Here is a 15,257-nt window from a genome sequence, read left to right on the forward strand (position 1 = left end):
TCTCGGCACCCCCACGGCGGGTAGATGAGACAAGGACCCCCTCAGCCCCCCCCAGCAACTCTCCAACCTCCCCTCAACGCCCCCACATTGTGTGTGTGTGGGGGCAATACCCCGCACAGCTCCCCCACATCATGGGGAAGCCCCAAATACCGCCCCAGCTCCCCCCTGGTGCGCTCACATCACAGGGGAGCCCTCAATAACCACCCTCCAGCTTCCCCCCGGTGCCCCTACATCGGGGGGGGGGAGCCCGCAATGCCCCCCTTGATGCAGTTACCCTCCCTTAGGGGGCAGATGGCATAATATGATAAAATTCTGATAAAGCGAGGAATGCCCAGGGAGGTGGTGGAGTCAGTGCCTGGAGGTGTTTAAGGAAAGAGTGGACATAGACTGGACTAGTTGATATGGGTGTGTCTGGTCACAGGTTGGACTCGATGATCTTGGAGGTCTTTTCCAACCTAATTCATTCCGTAATGGCAACGGCAGCTGATTCAGCCCCCAAAACCGCAGTGCCACCATTACAGGCAGTGTCTGACATCAGCCAGTGTCACTGGGGCACCACCCAACAGGCACCCTAAGACCCCCCTGCCCCAACTCTGCCAGGGATGCCTGGCAAGGATACCCAGTCACACCCCCAAAATCCAGCTCCTACGTCCAGAATAAGCAGCCTTCCAACCCCAGTAGCCCCTTTAAGGGAATGGGTTCAAACTCAGAGTAGGTTTAGGTTAGGAAAAGCAGAATCTTCCCTGTGAGGGTTGTGAGGCCCTGGCACAGGTTGCCCAGAACAGCTGTGGCTGCCCCATTCCTGGAAACGTTCAAGGTCAGGTTGGCCAGGGCTGGAAACAACCTGGTCTAGTGGAAGGTGTCCCTGCCCATAGCAGGGAGGGTTGGAACGAGATGTTCTTTAAGGTCCCTTCCAGCCCAAACCCTTCTAGGACTCCATGATTCCATCCTCCCCAGGGCCGTGCCTTCCCTCACGCACACACCCACGTCACCGGCTCCCAGGCGGAAGGTGCCCGTTGCTCAGAGCCCCGGGGCAGAGCTGGGCACCAGAGAGGTGGACACAGCCCCAAAATCCAGCCCTCCACTCCCTCCCCAGCCCCTGAGGCCAAGGGAACCCCCAGCACTGGGGGTGCCCATGGCTGCTGAGGGCTGGTTGCTGGCTCTGTCCCCAGGAAGGCCATTATCCATGCTGAGCCCCACCTAGGTATTTTAGGCGGACTTGCCATGCTAGAAAAACAAGCCTGCCAGAGCCAAGCCTTGCCAGGGCAGCAGAGGGCAGGGGCTCCACACGGGGCACAGCTCTGGGGAGTGACAGGGCCCCCTGAGACAGCCTGGCTTGGAGGGACAGAGCCTGGTGGACACAACCGGTGGGATTGCTCCCACCCATGTTCTGTGGGTCCAGGCTGATGGGAATGGGGCAGAAGATGGTCTGCTCCAGCCCTGCCAGCTGTAATTAAATGCTTAAAGGATTATCACACCTCACCATCCAACCAGGATGGAGAGACACGCAGCACTGTGCAGGGCTGCTGTGAAAGGTGGTCCCTCACTACTGACAGAGACCTTGCCAGGACTTGTCTTCATCCAGCTGGTGATTAAAAGACAAAAATCCCCTGTTTATGGATGTCATCACCGTTATCTTACCCTGGGTCAGAGCCTTTATATTCAGGGCTCATCAACTTGATTAGGTTATCCAGAGGAAGGAGAGGTGCTCAGCACCAGTGTAATTGCCAGCATCCTCCCCATCCAGCTCAGTCCTTCCTCCGAGGCAGCCCAAATTCCTTGAATCCTTTTTTAGATGCAAAAGCAGCATGAACCCTTAAGGTGCAGGGGCAAGAGCCCACACCCCAGGGCTCCAGCTCCTTTTGGGGTGAGCCACACCATTGCTCATCCGCTGAAGCCCTGGGGTGGGGATGCTCCTGCTTCCTGCTGCCCCAGGAACAGCGGGGACTGCCGACCCTACTGCCCAGCTGGCACGTCCCATCCCCAAGGCTCCCCAGCCAATAGTCTCCTTCAGCAGCGGGGCGTGGAGTTTTCCAGGCACAGACTTGCCCCAAAAGCCTTTTTTTTCCTTTTAATGCTGCTGCAAAGCAAGAAAGGAGGCTTTTCTTCCACCTCAAACTGGGAAGAGACAGATTTTCATTGCAGAACACCCTGAGACAGGGCATGGAAAGTCAAAGATGAAGCAGAGATTTTGAAACAACCCTTTTTAAGATGGATTTGAGAGTAACTAAGATGAATTAAAAGCAATCAAGGAGCAGTAGAAGTCTGGAGAGGTTTTAGAAACACCCTCCTGTCGCCGTCTGCCTTTTTGTCCTCTCTGGCTGCCAGTGGAGCCTGCAGGCAGCAAAACCACGGGACGGGTGCTGGGTGACCCTGGATGCCTGGCTGCTGAGCCCCAGCCAGCCCTGAAGCCCAACTTTAGGCTTCCATGGCACATTTAGGAAGCTGATTGGTTTTCACAACCAACTCTTCAGCGCCCAGCTCGGCATCCTTAACTTTGGGAAGAGTTGTACTTCACTCCTACATAGCAAGGCCATGGGCTAAGGATGACCACAGAGGTTCCCATGCTGCACAAGTCTCTGTGCAGCAGCTGAGCAGTGGCTTTAGTTCATTAAGCTCATCAACTCTAAAATCTCCTTTCCCAGACTAACACCCAGCAGGAATCTCCTTGAAGTCAACGAGGCGTGGGCAACATCAACAGGCTGAGAGCCTCAAAGGCCGCCACGATCTCACCAAAATCATTTTAGCCCTGCAGAACTTGTTTTGTGCACCCAAAATGGATTGTTTTCACAGACACAAAGCTACCCAGGTTGCCTCTGTGCTGAGTTACAGAGGAGAAGAGGAAAAAGTAGCTGGGTTTTATGTATTCAGCCCTTGAAGTGATGGAAAGGACTATCTTTCAAAGAACGGAGAGAGGCTTTTATCATCCACTTTTGAAAGCATGAATCTGCCTGCAAAACACCAAAGGCTCAAAATGGCCAGGTGAGCCAACCCAGGACCTTCTTGCTTCTTTTTGGTTGAGAAGGTTCGGGGCCAGGGAGATCCTGAAATGGACTTTCTTCCTTGAAAATTAAAGAACACGTTCCTACCTAATTGTGTGATTCCAGGAACTGACTCCAAGGAAAACACGCAACCAATGCAAGACTCATGATAGAATCATGGCAACTCCGTCACCCAGCACTGGCATTTTGGAGGCTGTTCAGAGAAGTTTGCATCCAACTGCCCCATAAGCACCTTGGAAATACCAGTTGCAGAGGAGGCTTAACAGTTTTCCTCTCCAGCTTCACAAGACGGGAGTGATGAACTCAGTGGAGCCTTCCTTGATCTGCAGCACAGCACTGCTTAAAGTGTGGTCCTTCTGTAAACAAAAGAAAAAGCCTCATTTCCCCGATCAATGTCTCCAAACAGCCTCAGAGGGGGAGTGAAAATTGTGCCACCTGCCATCTCCCTGACATTCCAATCCAGGTGGCACTTCTCCACCAGTGGCACGAGTCACACCTCTGCTGAGACATGGCTTCAGACGAGACCTTTGGAAGAGTCTGTGCCATGAACCTGCCAGCTTTGCCAAGACAGGGAATAACACATGGAGTGGATGTAAACTCCGATGGCTTCCCACCCCCTGCATTGGCTCTGCCAGGCTGACACCTATGAAGATCAGGAAAGCCTCTTGTAGCCCCCAGTGGCAGCTGGGAATTGCTGACTCTGCGAGACAGGCTTGGCCAGAAATAGTTGATTTCTACCTTTCAAGCCCAACCAGCCTGTAATAACGAGAGGCGCAAAAGCAAATCTGGGGTGCATTCTCAGGATGTGATGAATGTGTTCACGTAGTTTGTGTCTGCAGAGAGACTACAGTAGTACCAACCTCCCTGCTATTCACCCTCTGCTGATTCATCCCTGCTCCAAAGGACAGCAGCAACACTGCCCTTGCTCTTCTCAGAGGAACCTGGCAGGATCAGGAGGAACTGGCACTGTCATTGGTATGTCTGGGAAGGGAACATTTTACCTGCAAACTTGAGATCTACCAACAGTCATAAAGGATCACCATGACCCAGGCTGCACAGAGCAGATGTTTTCCACCCCAGCTCATCTTCCCAGTTTCCAGGAGCAGATTGGAGGAGGCCACACCGCCCAGATTTGCCACATCATTATTTGGCAGGTGGTTTAATTGCAGCGCATGAAACTGAGAATACCACAGGGATGACAATGGAGCACTCCTCTCTTGCTGTGACAGTAGTCCTGCAACGTAAGCAAGGTCTCACCTACCAAGGACTGCTGTGCCCAATCACAGGTTCACTGAGCAGCACTAACTTCATCACCTCTCTGGAGCAACGCAGCTGGACGTGGACACTGGATCAGGCTCCTTGCTGAGCTCCTCGAGGCAAGCAACGTGAAGGGTGGGGTCCCCTGCAGCCTCCTTTATTTTGCTGCAATAAAAGAAAATAAAATCTCTGGGACACCCCCAGAGCTGGTGTTAATTCACCTCCAGCAAATTCTCAGGCAAAATCCTAGTTCAAGTCAGCCTAGATTTGACTGGGTGGTGAGAGACAGGCCAGCCTGCAAGAGGAAGCCACCAGGAAACAACAATGGGGAGGGAACACAGCCCAAGGGATATGGAAGGTCTCGTACAGGTAGAGCAAAGGACTGGAACACTGGGGCCAAGAGAAACATTCAGAGCAGGAACCAACCAGACCTGCTCCAGGCCATCCTCACACAGCACACTTGAAAAGCAAACAAAGGTATCTATGTTCCAAGTGCACCCCCACCATGCCCCTGGTCCTGCCCAATTCTCACCCTCCAAACCAGAGTTGTTCTTTTCTCCTCCTATTCCCTAAATTTTTGCAGCACCTTATTCAGGAACAAGCAGGAAGGTGCAGGGCTGGGGCTACGGGTTTTGTTTGCTCTAGTTTCCAGGTCTCACAGGGTGCCTTTCCCTCCCCCACAGGACCCGCATCCCAGAGAGCGCCCTGTGCTTTCAAACTCCATTACATCTCATCTGCATTCCTGCCAGGCAATGGCCCATGCTCCGGGCTGGGTGCCAGCGGCTGGGCAGCCCCCCTCCTCTCCTTCCTGCACTCTGAAATCTCCTGGCGTTCAGCAGCTCCCCACCAGCTCCTTTTCTTCCGAGGGCTGTGTTAATGAGAGCCGGGACATTGCAGAAACCCTTGTGCCAGGCAGGGCACGGCGGCGTCTGGAGCAGAGTCAACATTTCAAGTGCTCCAGCGCTCTGCCAGGCATTTCAGGACGTGGGATGGCTGCAGCTGGCACCACGCCCCCTGGGAGCGGGTGGTACCCAGGAAGGGAGGCACCAAAACAGTCCCACTCAATCCAGCGTGCCATGGGGAAGGCGGCTGCCTGCTATTGCCCAACCCCGGAGCTGCACCAGGTCCACAGGTGAAACGGCTGTCACAGGCAACCGCGCTCCGAGGATGCCGGGAAGAGTTGCACAAACACCACGGTAGAAAGTCAGCGCCGAAGTGAAGCAACGTAGACTTGCAAATGAGGAAATGAGAGCCTTCATCACGCTGATTACTGGGCATGCTGGGCAAGGGCAGCAGCGAGGCAGCAGTTTGCTGTGTCACCCGCCGGAGCGCCCTGGCAGCGCTCCCACCACTCGAGCCCATTTTAAAAGAAGCCAGTTCTTCAGCCAGGAAAGCGCAGATCAATTTTTTTTTTCAATGTGACAAAGCCACTTCCAGGGATGGATGCTGACGGCTGCAAGTAGATCACTGCCCAAAAACGCAGGATTCATGGAGCAAAATCGCTGCGGGGCGAGGAAAGCCGCGACACGGATGCTCTCCTGCTGCTCGCTAATGAGCGCACAGGGGCCGCAGCACCACTTTGTCTCGGCCCTTTGGACATGAACGACCCACCGCTGAGTTGGCTGGTTCAACCCCCTGAGCTCACAGGGCTGAGACGTGCTTCTGTCTGCACAAGGGCTGTGGATGGTGTTCCCGGCACGCTCCACTGAGGACCAGTCCTACTGCACGCTGGCACTGCGGGACTGCAGCAAAGCTGCTTCAATGAATGCAGCGAGTCCTCCTCCTCCAGGATGAGGTACCTCTTTAAGGAAAAGCAAATAACAAATAACTGCTCAGCACTGAGCAACGCCTTGGCAATGGTTTAGTTTACACAGGCCCCCCCCTATAACGCACACACCCCTCCCAGTCAGAGGAGGGTGATGAGGAGCAGACTGTCACACAGCATGCTCCAAGCTGGAAAGACCAACGCTGGGTTTTGTACAGACCTGCAGTAAGCTTTTCTGCTGGGCTTTAGGCACCACAACACAGCAGAGGTCCCGGATCAGCAGTGGCCACAGGCACTGAGGAGGCTCGATAAACACCTGGGCTTACACACCTCATGCTGCCACTCCATCACCATGTGCCCACACGCCTGTGGTTTGGCACTGCAAGTGCTCAGCCGTCCTCTTACAGGGCTCCAGGACCTCTCACGTGCTGAAGTGGCTTGGGTTTGTTTTGTGCTGTAAAGAAAACAGCAAAGATTTAGGAAAGTCCCACCAATACATAAAGTTTCCATGAAGCAACGCTTGTCCCATCAGCGAAGAAGTGACTGGTGCTTGGTAACAGCAGCTCTGTGGAGCTGTAACAATCTAGGAGCCTAATTAAGGGATCCCAAACAAGACTCTCTGCAGAATTTAATTCCCAGATTGTTGGTTGGCAGTAAAAATAGCTTCCCCCAAAAAATGTTTTAAAACCCAATTTAAACAAACTTGTACAAGGAGAAATTTTTCTCCCGCAGTACACTCCTGCAATGACTGCTTAATGCTATTTTCTGTTTTTATCAACACTCAGCTTTAACAATAAGGAAATTCTAATAACGTTATGATTATAATTAAGGCAACTCTAATGGGATTTTGTGGACTGTGATTGGCATCCCAAGTACAGCATCAGGCGGAAAGGGGAACATACAAGGGACAAATCTCCAGGACACCTTCAGAATTAGCAACCATTTGGGTAATTATAAAGCTCCATTTTATAAAAACCAGGAAACAAGATTAATTTATAAATCAGTTTATTTACAGATTTTGTTCTCTTAAAGTACATTTCAGTTACCAAAGATATTTACACTGGTGTACACAGGGACCACCCTGGTTATTTTACAATTCTTAATTACAAAAAAAAGAAACCCCCAACCCCTCCACATCCTCAGGTCTGTCTACTGTGCAAAGCTGCTGTGGATGTGAACATGAGCTGAAACTGGCCCAAACCCCAAGTTACCAGGTTATTTACACAGACACAGTAAACAGGTTTCTTTTCAGCATCTCCACAGCACAGTACACGGGGAGACGGAGCCTCCCGAAAGGCGGCTTTGCAAATGTGTATCAAAAGGCTCTGCAAAGTCAAGGGAAAAAAAACCCTAGTAAATGCAGGTTAATTACAGTATTCCTCTTTCATCTGTATATAATCTTGCATTTAACGCTTAAATTACAAATAAGTTCGATAGTTTGCTTTTCTCCATTTTAGTTGGTTTGTAAACACTTCAGATGCACTAAATACCTTATAAGATCCGACTGTTTCTCTGCTGAAAAGTACTGTATTTTCCTAATATTCTGAAGGTAGCAAAGGGATATGAAAGTGGGAACTGCACACAGTTCCTTGCAGAATAGTCACTTAAAAGGTCTCTATCACTGTGCTACTGAAGGTCTTCTGCAGGTACACACTTATTCAAGTATTGCAAAAAGCTAAGGCCACTTTTTCAAGAAAAGAAAGGGAACAAGACGGGATTTTTCAATCCCTCATTCCACCTTATGAGCAACAAGCCTTTTTTGAAAGACAGAAGTACTGATATCCCACAGTGCAGCTCATGGAGCGTCCTGCTGTGAGAGAGGTACTCGTGCCCCATGTCCTCACAAGCCTGGGCTTTCCCACCTGGCCCTGGGATCCTTCCCAAAACGGAGTGGCATCTCCCCAGTGATGGCAGCCACTGCCCCGGACAGCTCGTGGGTCTCAGCAAAATGTCTCAAGCCTTGAATCTTCTAACGTGGTTGCACTGAGATAACCAGACCCAGGAATATCATCTTGTTCTTATAAAGGGGAAGTTGGGGAGAGAAGTAGAGAATTCAGCCCGTTTGTGGGACCCCAGGCTTCCCCATATCTCCTTGTTACCAGCCCAACCCAGACCAACCACTGCAATGATCAGTCCACGAGTACTCAACCCACTCGAGGTTTTGAACATACACTCAACTCAAAGCAACTCAACACACTTGAGGTATTGAGAAAGTAATTCATGTATGTTCTTTTTAGGGTTGCTCCTAGCAAGGATTGCTACTGAAAATAAACAGTGATGTCTGCAAAGGAATAAAGCCATTAGTTAGACACAGCTTCCTTCTGTCCAAACAGCTGTAAAAACAGTTACTGCTTCTGCTGAGGGTTCTAAAGCCAGCAGTTTATACCTGTATAAACAGGTATACCATCTCCAACAGACTGCAGTACCTTGTCAGGCCTGACTGTACGACCTCCTCCCTGCTGTTGGACAGACCAGAAACACCCCCCAAATCCCTCAGAATGGCCAAAAAGCCTTGGGCATGCAGGGCAACCTTCTCAACCCTGACCATGGTATCTACAGAACAGAACCTAACCTGATACTCCAGGTGCAAACCTACACTGCAGGTTTCTGCCCTCTTTCCTTAATTGCTACGTACAAAAATAGCAATCCTTGCTACTGAAAAGATACACCCAGGAAAGGGAATCTGAGGTGGTGACCCAATCAGTGACACCATGCTGGTTAAATCTAGCAGCTTTAGTTTGCTTCTGTCTTAAGAACTTCCTGGTTCAGCATCATGACATTTTACATGGACAAATGTAAAAAAAGTTGAGCAATGCTCGACCAGACTTCCAGCCAGCCAGAAGGGCCACCACTGCGGGACAGACATGCATATGCCCATTGGATGTGCCCCTACCCACCACTACCTCCTCCTTCTCCTTCCACTCATTAAGCTCCCATGGATATGGTTCCCCATTAACTCACAAGTGAGGTGCTGGCAACACTACATCTGAGAATCTGCATGGACCTCTGGCAAATCCAACATTTCCCAGTGCTGTCCCTGAAGAATTACCAGCTGTGTGTCATCGTGCAAAATGCAAATATTCCAATGATAGCTTTCAAAAAACCCCCCAAACATTAAATGACCCAACCAAAAAAAAAAAAAAGGTGGAAAAGAGAAACCAAACTGGAGCAGCAGCAGAGGTGTGCACAGTGGGGAGCCCAAGATCCAAGCAGGTGAACAAAATGGTTGAGATCTCCCCACCACGTCTGTTGTGGGCCACAGCATCTCTGGGGCACCTCTGAGGCTTCAGCGTCTTTCTGCACTCCAGCATGTCTGGAGAACCCGACTTTTCTCTGGGTCTCGTCCCAGGTTAGCAAACAGGGACATCCACTATTAAGGCATCAGAGTTCGACCCCAGACTGTCCGTGTTCCTCCAAGAAAAACACAAGGACGGGAGGAACAGGTTAGGAACGAGCACTCAGCAGAAGGACACTGCAGTTGAATCCAGCACCAAACCAACCAGGTAACAGCTGCCCATGGTGCAGAAGTTCTGGGAAAGGAAGGAAACAGATGGAGCTGGGAATTTTCACATCATTTTTCAGCTCAGCGCCCTCAACTCTCCATTGTCTCCGAACCAGGTGTGGTGAAACTCCACTCCTAGTCCTTGGTCACTGAGGTTTGGTTCTTCTCACCTTCACCCCCCCTCGTATCTGCCTCGAGAAGCTGGAGGTTTTGTGCGAAGAATATGAGACTTTGGAAGTCTCCAAACCAGATGCTCTCTCGAGTTCGTCTGTCCCAAAACACAAGACAGTGCAGCCAACTGCACAGGACACTCTCCTATAACCCACTTAATAAATTATCTGAAAATAAATAAAAAACCCACAAGCACAAAACATGCAGACAGTCAAGCACCAGACACCGCTTTCTTTGGTGAATACTCTCTGTTCTCTAAATTGTTCAAGTAACAGCTTCTCCAACTTATTAGGTGACAGTGAGGGAGAAAGCTGAGGGATTGAAGGCCAAATTTTTTGTGAGGAAACATTTTCCACTCCTGCATGTCTCGTGCCTGAGAAAATCCTGAGTATCCGTTGTCTGGGAGCAGCTGGTGCTCCAGGAAGAGAAGTGCTACACGGTAGGAGGAAAGTTGTCCAAGGGCTCATCTTTCACACATTAGGCGGCCGTTGTCTTGCTCCGCCTCAGGACTGAAGCAAGTTACATCGGCAAAGCAGCAAGAATTCTTTACTTGTATGCAGGAAGCAACATCATCTAATCTCCCTGGACTGGGCTGGCACCATGCTTAGTACCACATCACAGAAGAAGGATGAAAACCAGCTTCACAGAGAAGTGAATTAAATGGGCTCTGGAGCAGAAGGAACTGATGCACATTGTCAGGGCTGCAGGAGAAGAGGTGTTAAGATTATAACACTGTTCAGTACGGTAAGTCTCCACTTATGACCAAAACCTGACCGAATTGTTGCTTCTCCAAATTACTCACATTTCTAAAGACAAGTTGAGTACTGATGGCTGACAGCCATTCCAGCAAAACAGCCAATATCCCAACTCAACCCAACCCTTTCAGGGAAGAAGCTGAACATGTCAAAGCCCCAGGCTGGGGCCCCAGACAGCCACTGACAGTTCTGTGCTATAAATGCATTGGCACACGAACAGTCTTGAGCACTCCACAAAGCAGCCTTGAGTGAGGGATCAGCTTGTTTCAAACAATAAATCTGAAATGAGGTCTCGAGTGGTAGCAGATGCGAGTTCAGGCTCCTTTCATCGCATCTGAACTGCCTTGAGACCCTGTGCATGGAAATCCAGCCGCAGCAGGAGCAGGTGGAGAGCAGGTCAGGGGTCAGGGAGGCCCTGACTCCGTGGTTCTGCAGCTCTGAGCTCGCTCCAGCACTGTCAGACAAGCAGCAGCCTCCGCTGTTTCTCGTTTATCTGGTTCAGCACATCAACAGTGTCTCTGATTAAGGCCTCGAAGATCCCGTCTGCCAACTGCATCTTTACACACAGCTCATCCTCGTCGTAGTTCACCCACTGCGCTTCCTCCTCGTGGAGCTCCTGCACCTTGGAGGGAGAAAGGCAATATAAACATTACAATTCTGTTGCTCTAGGATAATATCCCCTGCAAAGTTCCAGAAAGAGTCCAAAACAGTGTGTATCTGCCAAACAACATATCTGTCTTTGTAAGAGATTACAGGAAACGCTTGGAATAGCAAAATGAACACAGATCCCTGTGAGCCAGGCTATTTCACTGTATGAACATTTTCTACCTTTCACTGTAGCATCTATTTTAAAGGATTTTATATTCCCACACAAGTTTCACTTGAAAGAACTCAGATAATGGGATATTCTTGGCCAGCAGCAGAAGCTCTGTTAAGAGTCCCTAATTATGTTATTTGCAAGAAGCTGATTCGATGAGGTTTGAACCGCTAAGAAATGATGCAAAGGCCTTGAACGGGGGAAGAAGAAAAAGAAAAGACTTTACTGCAGTTCAGTTTAAAGAACTTTAAGGAAACAACTAACTTCTCCAGTTCTTCTGCATAGGAAAATAAAATGCTGGCATATGTTTTAAGACAGCATTACAATTCATTTGCACAGTATACTCCATGCTCTGCTGGATTTGCAGAGAATACTCCATGCTTCATTGGATTTGACAGCATTATCACAAATGGAATTCTGTACCATTACATTCAAAGAGGACTTATTTCCTTCTATTCCTAAATGGTTGACAAGGAAAATCCTCTTTTACTGGTCAGTGACAAATAGGTGGTTTAGTATCAGACTGAAATATTTAATTTCATTCAGCAAATCAAGTTTTATTGAGAGTCTCCAAAACTGGACATCTCCAGTTATACTTACTAAAATTTGTCTTAGTGACTGTTTCAGTATTGCAGAGACACCCTAACAAAGCTCAAACTTTTTAGAAAAGAAAGAATGGATGCAAACATCGCTTGCACTTAAAATGACAAAAAAATCCTATTGAAAGCTCTTTCTCTACTCAGATTCAGCAGAAATCTCCTCTGACCATAAATCTTACACTCTGAACTCAAAATACATTTACATGGTACAAGTGGGGCAGACACCTAAACACTGCCAAACCAAGGTTAAACACACTGAAAAATCCACTAACCCAGGATCAATAAGTAATAGTGTTGTTTTCAAAAGAGAAGACTGAACTACAGCCAAAACACCCTCTCTTCCCTTTGCCTGAAGCTAAACCTCCCAGAAACTGGTCTGGTTTGAAGCTGACAGCTGCTGCAGCATAATGATGATTCAATAACCCCAGCACGGTGGGAAGCCCAAGAACAGGCTGCTATGGGAACCCCGGGGAACAGGCACTGCTGCAGGACTTGCAGCCATTCATGAGGCCTCAGTTATAAATGGGGTGTCGGCGTGACAGCTCCTTTCCTCTCTTAAGAGCTTGGGGAGAGGGGCAGGGATTTCCTGCAAACAGCTTTGGAAGAGTCACGTTACCTGCTTACAAATCTGTGCCAGCACAGCCAGCGCCTTTGTCCCACACAGCTGTCAAAGACAAGGCATTCATGGCTTCATTAGGCTTCTTATTAATAAGGAAGAAGTAACATTATTGGCAATCAAACTTCCAATGAGTGTTGCAGGTGAAAAAATAATGTAAATGGTAGGCTAACAAGAGGCAGATAATTGGGTGTGGGTTTGTGTGGGGGTGAATGTCTGAAAGACTCCTGAACTCTCCCACAGAAATGTGCTGCCTGCAACCTGTATGTGCTGGTTGTAAATTCTGATAAAATAAACAACAGCAGCATGTTCCAGGTCCTCCCATCAATAAAGAGGCATAAGACAGAAGGAGAAATTTGCAGACTGATCAACTGATCATTTGTGGTGTGTCTGCACCACAGACTATTCAGATAAGGAAAAGCAAGACGACCGGGGTCATGAAAAGAAGAGGTGGTGCCAGAAAGAATGGGTCCCTAAAAGCAAAAGTGGTTTGGGAAAGAAACTACGGGGCCCAAAGTGAAAAGGTGAAGATCCTTGCTGCAGGAAAGATCCTGGAAATGGGGGAAGATCCTGAAGATGAAGGAGGTGGGTGGAGACAAGTGCTGGGGGACGCCCAGAGACCTTGACCGATGACGTCCAAGGCTGGTAACCCGGAGCAGCTGCACGATTCTGACTGATGTGATTTTCTGCCTGACCCTCCCAGGCCAGCAGCCACCTCACTGCTAAAAAGTAAAGCCAAGACCTAGAGAAGGTACTTGATCCAGGCAGGGAAAGGCTGGATGTTTAATAGCAGGAGAATGATGAAGACAGGAAAACAGTATTGTGATTGATTTTCTCTTGCCTCTATCATTCCCCTCTCTCTCAGAGGCACAGTGCACAATTTCCTCTGGCATTAGGAGGACTTCCTCGAGCATACTTTTGGAAAACTGAGAGAATGTGCAATTCAGAGCTGCAGGCAAGTCTTGTCTATAGTGTATTCAGAACACGTGTGGACACTGCCATGCTGGCTGCAGCCATCTGAGCCAAAGCAGTTGTGACTCCTTTGTCTGGGAAAGGTTTGATCCACTCCTTGTGTTACCACAAAGTGCTCCTAAAGCAATGGAGACAGTTTGCTTAATACCTGACAACTACCGTGGCTTTCATGGAAATGGGCTTTGCCTTGTGTTCAGTACCTGCCCAGCATTTAAGTTCCTGCACACTGTCATGACAAAAGTAAAACTGCACCAGGAAGTAAGAGCTCTATACCAGAGAGACACTGCACTTGGGTAAAGTCAGGAGAACTACAGTTTTAATGAAACTGAATTCCATGCTACAGGAAAAGATAAACAGTGATGCAATGCAGAAGGCTCTGTGAGGTTTTTTTTAGCTCTGTGCTCTTTCTTTGTATGCACACTTTTTGTTTTAAAACAGAAAGAAAGAAGGAGGCATACATGCAAAAGGAAAATCAGGATATAGCATGGTCACACAATCCTGCTGGCCATCTGATAAATGTCACAGCACCCAAAAAACCCCACTTAAAGTAATATAATCAGAGTGAGTTGACATGTTTCAGTTTCTGGAGGTTCATGTTCAAAACCATGAATATCTCCAAAATAAATGACATTTAAGGAGTCATTAGACCATTTGGGAGACTGAAAAGAATAAAAACCCAGATATAAACTAGTGCCTTGGAAGAATGCCAGCAGGAGGAAGGCAGGCAGGTGCATTCTCACAGCTCTCAGTGTGCCTGGAAATCTTAAGACACACAACTGAGCACACAAGCAGGCTTTGAGACTCTTCTTACTGTGCACTCCCCCTGGGTTTAGATCTGGGGTGCTGCAGAAGTGGGATTTCCGACTAAGCCAGTTTGGTAGGAACAGCCCTGCTTTGTTGCAGAGTTGCTGCATAGAAAGAAACATTCTGGGTCTTAAGTCAACAGGTCAGAAGATCAAGCACTTTCCAGCACTCTGTTGGCAGCTCCTCAGGTGTGAAAACTAAACACACAGATTAGGCAGTATCGTGTGAGCTGTGCTTTCTCAAGTTCCAGATAAAAGGGAACGGGAAAGCAATGCCAGAGTTTGTTTTAGCCCCACACAAACAGATCAGCACAGGGAGTTCTGGCTGAAGACCCAAGTGGGAAAAAAAGGAGTGGAAACAACCTGTTGTTAGTACCTGAACTTAAATAAGGAGATATGAGGGGTTTTGCTGTAGTTTAAAAACATGTTTTGGAAGGTGCAGGCAGCCCTGATGTACTGAAATGCAGCACCTCAGCCTACGGGTACATTTGACATTCTCCACACAGCACAGACTGCACACAGGTCGTAAAGGAGCAACATGAAGGGACATAAGAGGAGGAAAGCAAACACCTGGACATTCCCTTCACTTGATTTTAAACAAAGTAGCTTTTCATAAATGTGAACATTCTGTACTTGTTTACTGAAAGCAAGATTTGCAGTAAACGTTAGTAACCTGAGCAACTATCCAGCAGATCAGAGAGATCCCTGAAGGCATCCCAACACAAATGCTTTCTGAAGACAGAGATGACTGATCAAAGGTGATGCAAAAAGGACAAGAGGAAGATGGTTTTTTTTGTCACTGGCACTAAATCATGGCTGCATACTGGTGACATCACATTCGTGTCAATGCTGGGAAAGTGCAGTCGAAAGCGAAAGTGCAACTAAAGATGCACGGTTTGGAGGAAGCAGCAAACCTAAAGGCAGAGCAAGGATACAAAGGACATCCTGTTCCCCCTTAGTTCCCAGCAGCTGTGACAGCTGACTGTGGTCACCCACAG

General features: G+C 48.7%; 1 protein-coding gene across 12 annotated transcripts in view; it reads right to left on the reverse strand.

Moving 5' to 3' along the window:
• Nucleotides 1-7,012: 7,012 nt before the first annotated feature.
• Nucleotides 7,013-15,257, reverse strand: part of CEP350 (centrosomal protein 350) — a 71,180-nt gene continuing 62,935 nt past the window's right edge. For all 12 annotated transcript variants that reach the window (XM_051805475.1, XM_051805505.1, XM_051805549.1 and 9 more), the window contains one exon: nt 7,013-11,074. In XM_051805475.1, coding sequence (XP_051661435.1) covers nt 10,910-11,074 — 165 coding nt within the window. In that variant the 3' untranslated portion in view covers nt 7,013-10,909. The remainder of the gene's footprint in view (nt 11,075-15,257) is intronic.

The sequence above is a fragment of the Manacus candei genome, unplaced genomic scaffold, assembly GCF_025592945.1.
Source record: "Manacus candei isolate 608988 ecotype Guabito, Panama unplaced genomic scaffold, ASM2559294v1 h1tg000005l, whole genome shotgun sequence".
NCBI lineage: Eukaryota > Metazoa > Chordata > Aves > Passeriformes > Pipridae > Manacus > Manacus candei.